The 7361-nt window shown below is 46.3% G+C and overlaps 1 protein-coding gene across 2 annotated transcripts; it reads left to right on the top strand.

The window, feature by feature from the left end:
• The first annotated feature begins 274 nt into the window (after positions 1-274).
• On the top strand, positions 275-6885 carry c29h12orf43 (chromosome 29 C12orf43 homolog). 2 transcript variants are annotated; one of them, XM_037536199.1, is made up of 6 exons: positions 275-656; positions 1501-1531; positions 1628-1726; positions 2456-2544; positions 4201-4294; positions 6575-6885. In XM_037536199.1, the coding sequence occupies exons 1-6, from the start codon at positions 551-553 to the stop codon at positions 6879-6881; spliced, it is 726 nt and encodes a 241-aa protein (XP_037392096.1). In that variant the 5' UTR covers positions 275-550; the 3' UTR covers positions 6882-6885. The 2 variants fall into 2 exon arrangements, with proteins under 2 accessions (XP_037392096.1, XP_037392095.1); XM_037536198.1 differs by having other exon boundaries at positions 305-656; positions 2453-2544.
• The last annotated feature ends 476 nt before the right edge of the window (positions 6886-7361 follow it).

Genomic DNA, 7361 nt, shown 5'->3' with positions numbered 1-7361 from the left:
GTGTATTATATATTATATTACGAATACGTTATTAACTTTACGACCGGACTCTAAGACTTCGCTCATAAATAAACTGAAACTTTATTGGTCCAGCTTCCAAGACAGAGCGTTCTGATTGGTCGACTGTGAGACGAAGGGTTTAAAAGTAGAGAAGTCTCCAAGGAGGTGTATTGGGACGCACCCCTATCATTCGTCAATATGCGCGATGCGTTTTTGGAGAGTTTTATAGATGCTGAGCAAAAGTGAGCTTCATTAGTGTTCGGCGAACCGAACAGCTCTAAGCTGAAACCGGTGGAGCCCGGATTGGTGAGCTCAGCGGTAGAAGCCTACGAAGTGAGGAAGTGCACGGTGTGGTATTGGGACGCGCCCGCCGTGGGAGCATGAACACACTTCCGCTGCTGCTGAGTAACCCATGCTGCAGAGTTATTAAGGAGTTAATGAAGCGCTATAAGCGTGCGTAGGTGCTTATAAAGGTGCTGGAGCTCGTATTTGGCGTGTATTGATTATTTTTATCAACCTCAGCTTTGCAGAAGAAGCGCGAACAGACACCATGTGCGCGGCTGAAGCTGAAGCTGAAAGCAGCAGCAGCAGTGAAGATGAAGACACTGAGAAGTTCAGAGAAGCCGTCTGGAGTGGCGCTCACAGCGCGCGCACAGGTACCTGGCGAGCACGTCTACACTCGGAACGGGACGGTTCCACTTCTTTAGTACAGACAGTGGTTAGAACCATGGCTTCGCTGTAGAACCGTTTGCATGCTTATAGAATCATTTCGTGAGCACCAAAAGAACCATAAAGGAACATTTTATGAACACCAATACGAACCAGTGTAGAACCATTTCATAAACACTAGTAAGAACCATATAGAACCATTTCATGAACACCAAGAACCACATAGAACCATTTCAGTGCTTATATAACTATTTCATGAACACTAGTAAGAACCATATAGAACCATTTCATGAACACCAAACTAGAACCATTTCATGAGCACTAGTAAGAACTATACAGAACCATTTCATGAACACCAAACTAGAACCATTTCATGAGCACTAGTAAGAACTATACAGAACCATTTCATGAACACCAAACTAGAACCATTTCATGAGCACTAGTAAGAACTATACAGAACCATTTCATGAACACTAGTAAGAACCATACAGAACCATTTCATGAACACCAAAAAAAGGGTTTTTACAAATTTGATAAAAGCTTTTATATAGAACCATAAACAGCATATTCTCCATCAATCTGAGAACCATTTGACCACACAAAGAGCCATTTAAGCATGAAATGGTTCTATACAGAACTCATGGTTCTAAACAGAACCATTACTAGAGAACCCTTGGAGAACCATCTGTTTTAAGAGTGTGCTAATTCAGGCATAGCGAGGCTGGTTAGTGTCAGGGTTGTGTGTATGATTATAGCTGTACAGCCTCCAGTGTTGGGATGCTGGTGGTACCGTCTGGTTCTGTGCAGTAACCTGCTGTCTGTAATGCGCAGATGTGGAGAAGAACGGTGCTCCGAGTAAGAGGTGAGTGAGCTGGAGACGCTCAGCCGTCGGCCTTATATTTCATATTTAATATGTATAATATTCCAGTATCATATCTTCTCTCCATACCACCTGCAGGATGGACCCGTCCAGGCATGAAGAAGATGGAAATGAGCTCCAGCTCACACCGGAGTTTAAGTCTCATGTTGCCAAGAAGTTGGGGGCCATGCTGGACAGGTAGGGGGGCGTCTCAGTAATGTCACGCAATTCATCATATACTTCTGTTTGAAGCCCCTTGTTCCTGAGCTACAGGGCAGTGGTTGAGATCTTCCCTCTGAAATGAGACCCTCTAATAAAAGAGCATCACTTCATTAACAACTACTAGCGCCGCTCTGTAGGCGACACTGCCCGTCTGCAGGGACAGCAGAGGAGGGGAAAGTTCAGCTCCTCACTGCTGGGCTTTAGTTACATTTAGGGATCATATGCCTTCAAAGAGGGGGGCAGTTATTTATTATCACCCCCCCTAATTCTTCAGTGATGTGAAGCTATTCTCCAGATTCTTATTCAGATGTTTGGATCGAGTTTGAGTATCTGGAGGATTTTTGGATCGGGCTAGTCTGGGTCTTCACTCCAGACCTGTTCGCCTTAGGAGACCCTACCAGGAGCGTATTGCTCCAGTGGTAGGGGTCAAGGGTGAAATGGGATTCAATCCAAGTCTGCCCTTATAAATATGGTCCTTCAGTAAAGGCAATGGATATACACAGGAACGTGAACAGAACAGAAATCAGAACCAAACATGAACAGAAATCGGAACCATATAGGTGTGAAATGTGGCTTAAAAATCGAGTTCTGAACTGAACCATGGGTTTGGAAACCCGTTACACCCTGAGTTAATTGGTATTATACAAATATAGTGACAATAATTAATCATAATAAGTAATAATAATGTTTTCTCTTTTGCAGTAGTATATCAGAAGTGTCTTCTGAGACTCCACAGCCCAAACCTGAAGCATGTGAAAATGGAGATCATGATGATGATGATGATGATGATGAAGGTGACCTGTAGACTGTCTCACTACTGGAACAGTTCATGTGAAAGTTCTCCTGACTGAACACGAGTCACTCCTCATAACTTAAGAGAGAATGGGCTGTAGGCTGAATTGGTGGATATACACTATATTTCCAAAAGTATTGAGTCACCCATCCAGATCACTGAATCCAGGTGTTCCAGTCACTTCCATGGCCACAGGTGTATAAAGCCGAGCCCCTAGGCCTGCAGACTGCTTCTACAGACATTAGTGAAAGAATGGGTCGCTCTCAGGAGCTCAGTGAATTCCAGCGTAGTACCGTGATCGGACGCCACCTGTGCAACAAGTCCAGTCGTGAAATTTCCTCACTACTAAATATTCCACAGTCCACTGTCAGTGGGATTATAACAAGGTGGAAGCGATTGGGAACGACAGCAACTCAGCCACGAAGTGGTCGGCCACGTAAAATGACAGAGCGGTCAGCGGATGCTGAGGGGCATAGTGCGCAGAGGTCACCGACTTTCTGCAGAGTCCATCACTACAGACCTCCAAACTTCATGTGGCCTTCAGATCCGCTCAGGAACAGCGTAGAGAGCTTCATGGAATGGGTTTCCATGGCCGAGCAGCTGCATCCAAGCCTTACATCACCAAGCGCAACGCAAAGCGTGGAATGCAGTGGTGTAAAGCACCGCCACTGGACTGTAGAGCAGTGGAGACGTGTTCTCTGGAGTGACCAATCACACTTCTCCATCTGGAGAAGGACAAGTCTGGGTTTGGCGGTTGCTGGGAGATGGTACTTGTCTGACTGCATTGTGCTGAGTGTAAAGTTTGGTGGAGGGGGGATCATGGTGTGGGTTGTTTTTCAGGAGTTGGGCTTGGCCCCTTAGTTCCAGTGAAAGGAACTCTTAAAGCTTCAGCACCAAGAGATTTTGGACAATTTCCTGCTCCCAACTTTGTGGGAACGGTTTGGGGATGGCCCCTTCCTGTTCCAACATCCACCAGTGCACAAAGCAGGTCCATAAAGACGTGGATGTTTGGTGTGGAAGAACTTGACTGGCCTGCACAGAGTCCTGACCTCAACCCCATAGAACACCTTTGGGATGAATTAGAGCAGAGACTGTGAGCCAGGCCTTCTCGTCCAACATCAGTGTCTGACCTCACAAATGCGCTTCTGGAAGAACGATCAGAAATTCCCATAAACACTCCTAACCCTTGTGGAAAACCTTCCCAGAAGAGCTCAAGCTGTTATAGCTGCAAAGGGTGGGCCGACATCATATTAAACCCTATGGATTAAGAATGGGATCTCACTCGTGTTCATATGCGTGTGAAGCCAGACGACCGAATATTTTTGGAAATATAGTGTTTGTAAATGAGTTTGACATCAAAAAACAACAAATTAAAATTTTTATTTTGACATTTTCTATGCAACGAATCCTTAAACCAATAAAATGTTCCCTGAAAATTAAGTTCACAGTTTCAAAAGTTCTGACAAAGTTTGCACGTTTATAAAGTCTCTATATCTGTACCAACCTTTCAGCACAATGAAGTTATTTACTGGAAGCATTAAGTGAGTCTATGATGGTCAGTCAGTCATACTGACCCTTTTTCAGTCATTACAGCAGAACCAAAAGCCTTTATCAGCTCCAGTAACATTAGTGTCGCTTCTGTTGTTTGTGTCTAAAGGTTTCCGACTCTTCTCCACGTCTCTCCCGGGAAGCTGGCGGAAGGAACCGACCCCCCCGCCGGCCCCCAAACGCCCACCAGCCCCCAGCTCCAGGTACCAGCCTGACCAGAACATTCACCAGCAACCATCACATCACTGTTTCTGGCATGCTCAGAGTAAAGGCCACTAAACACGAGTGTAGCGCAGCGCTTCTATAGGACAGCAGCAGTGAGAGCAGATAACCACCTGGCTCAAGTCGATTTTTACTCTCTACTCATATAAATGAATGAAATAAAGTCCTCGGCATCTCATCATACTTAAAACCTCTTCAGAAGCTGTCTGTGTTTGAGCTGAACGAGGCTGGGCTGGTAACGTTGAGCTGGGCCCACACTACATGAGTGTTTGCAGCAGATTTTCCCAGTCAGATGTTCTGCAGAGCGACTTGCAAGAAGTGCTTTGTCTGTCTAGAGAAAGTATCTTTGCTAGTTACCAGTAGGTTAGAGAGAAAGACGTTCCTGAGCTCAGATACTGCTAGAAACAAGAGTCCCTGTTGATAATGGATTAACACAGTATCAATACAATACAGTGCAGTAGTTACTTAACTCCGTGCTCATTTAAGTGCTGTATAAAGAGATGTTCTTCAGTCTGCCTTCAAAGGCCGTGAGAGACTCTGCTGTTCGGACAGTCAGTGGGAGTTCGTTCCCCCCACCACCTGGGTGCCAGTACAGCGAACATCCTCGCTGCTTGTCTTCCACACGTCTGGAAGAATGGCACATTGAGCTGAGCTGTACTTAAGTTCAGGTTTTGACCATTGCCATCAGGGAGGGAGAGGCTGGTCCATTTTGGCTTTGTAGGCATCTGGGTTTTAAATCTGATGGAGCTACAGGAGGCCAGTGAAGGGATGGCAGTAGTGGGGTGACGTGACTGAACTTAGGAAGATTGAAGATGAGCTGGGCTGCTGCATTCTGGATCATTCTGGATGAGCTGCAGAGGCTTGATGGCCTCATAGGAGAACCGGCCAAGACCGAGTTGCAGTTGTCAGGCCTCGAGATGGCAAGAGACTGAGCGAGCACCTGAGTGAGATAGTGTCAGATCCTCCAGATATCGTACAGGAGAAAACTTGATCGGAAGCAGCTGACGGAGCGGAGTGTCTGTGCTGTGAATGGAGAATTAAATGAATCTTTCAAACAGCCAATCAGAGAGCTGGAAAAGTGGAGAGACGTGCAGGCTGACCACCTGCGGCGGAGAGGAGCAGCGAGTAAAACGCAGGCAGATTGGAGTCGATATCGTGGTTATGATGTTGATCCAGATCAGCTCACTGTCTCTACAGTTTCAGCTCTGCTGCCAGTTTGTAGTGGAATGTTTCTCCAGCTGTCAGTGCGATATCAGCGCTCCTCTCCACAGATTCATCCCCCGTTTGCTTGAATGGTATAGCAGTTGCACTCAGGTGCCAGTATGGGTTCCGTAATGTGTGCTCAGAGAATGTGTAGTGAAGAGAACTGCTAGAGGGCGCTCCCGAGCGAATCCAAAATGACTGGGCTTTTATGGAGCTGTTGATCAAAACTGGAGCTATAAATGCTCATCATTTATCATTTTTATACAGAACATGATAAAATATTCACAACACTGCTGTCATGTTTTTGAGTCATTTTAGCCTCCAGTTGGGACTTTATAACTGTGCCTCATGGATGTTCAGTGTCAGTCCACCAATCAGCTCTCAGTAGCAGTAACTCTAACCAATCAGCTCTCAGTAGCAGTAACTCTAACCAATCAGCTCTCAGTAGCAGTAACTCTAACCCATCAGCTCTCAGTAGCAGTAACGCTAACCAATCAGCTCTCAGTAGCAGTAACGCTAACCAATCAGCTCTCAGTAGCAGTAACTCTAACCAATCAGCTCTCAGTAGCAGTAACGCTAACCAATCAGCTCTCAGTAGCAGTAACGCTAACCAATCAGCTCTCAGTAGCAGTAACACTAACCAATCAGCTCTCAGTAGCAGTAACTCTAACCAATCAGCTCTCAGTAGCAGTAACACTGACCAATCAGCTCTCAGTAACAGTAACACTAACCAATCAGCTCTCAGTAGCAGTAACTCTAACCAATCAGCTCTCAGTAGCAGGAACACTAACCAATCAGCTCTCAGTAGCAGTAACGCTAACCAATCAGCTCTCAGTAGCAGTAACACTAACCAATCAGCTCTCAGTAGCAGTAACACTAACCAATCAGCTCTCAGTAGCAGTAACGCTAACCAATCAGCTCTCAGTAGCAGTAACTCTAACCAATCAGCTCTCAGTAGCAGTAACACTAACCAATCAGCTCTCAGTAGCAGTAACGCTTACTCTCTGTCTGTCTCTCTGTTTTCATTCTGTCTTGTTTTCTCTCTCTTTCTCTCTCAGTGACAGCGACAGTGAGATGGAGTCGAGGTTTAGAGAAGCTGCTGTTTCCATATCCGACCTCATCCCTCCATCCACAGAGAAAAGCACGGAAAAAGAGGGGATAAACAGCGGAGAAAAGGACGAGGGCAGCAAGGAGGGCGCAGAACTGAAAATGAAGAAGAAAAAGAAGAAGAAGAAGAAAGCTGCCACAGAGGGAGAGGAGACATGTTCAAAGGGAAGAGAAGCCGTTGGTCATGAACAGAGCGCAGAGGAACATGTGATGAAGAAGAAGAAGAAGAAAAGGATCGGATTGGACGAGGGGGAGTGAAAGACTGCGGGGGGGGGGGGGGGGGTTGAAAGACGGACAAGGGGTACCTGAGGGGAGTGAAAGACGGACAAGGGGGAGTGAAAGACGGGCAAGGGGGAGTGAAAGACGGACAAGGGGTACCTGGGGGGAGTGAAAGACTGCCGAGGGGGGGGGGTGAAAGACTGCCGGGGGGGGAGTGAAAGACGGGCGAGGGGTATATTACAACTGCTGTTTGTTTACATTTGTCAGTTCTGAGTTTTTGCTCCAGCTCGTGTTCCTGTTATATTTGATCGAGTTTATTGTAAAGGAAAACATTTCAAATTAAAAGTCTTGGTTCTTGTTGAAGCCAAACTGTCGCCAGTGGCCTTTCAAAGGAGCTTATTGATTTAATGAGAAGGGTGTGGCTGCAGTACCGCACCCTCAGCCCCACACGGTCAGCTCCACACCAGAACCGGGCCGTTTCCTATTTCCCCCGTTATATCAAAAACAGGGCTGTTGAAC

The sequence above is a fragment of the Pygocentrus nattereri genome, chromosome 29, assembly GCF_015220715.1.
Source record: "Pygocentrus nattereri isolate fPygNat1 chromosome 29, fPygNat1.pri, whole genome shotgun sequence".
Taxonomy (NCBI): domain Eukaryota; kingdom Metazoa; phylum Chordata; class Actinopteri; order Characiformes; family Serrasalmidae; genus Pygocentrus; species Pygocentrus nattereri.
This window is presented reverse-complemented; position numbering and strand designations above follow the sequence as displayed.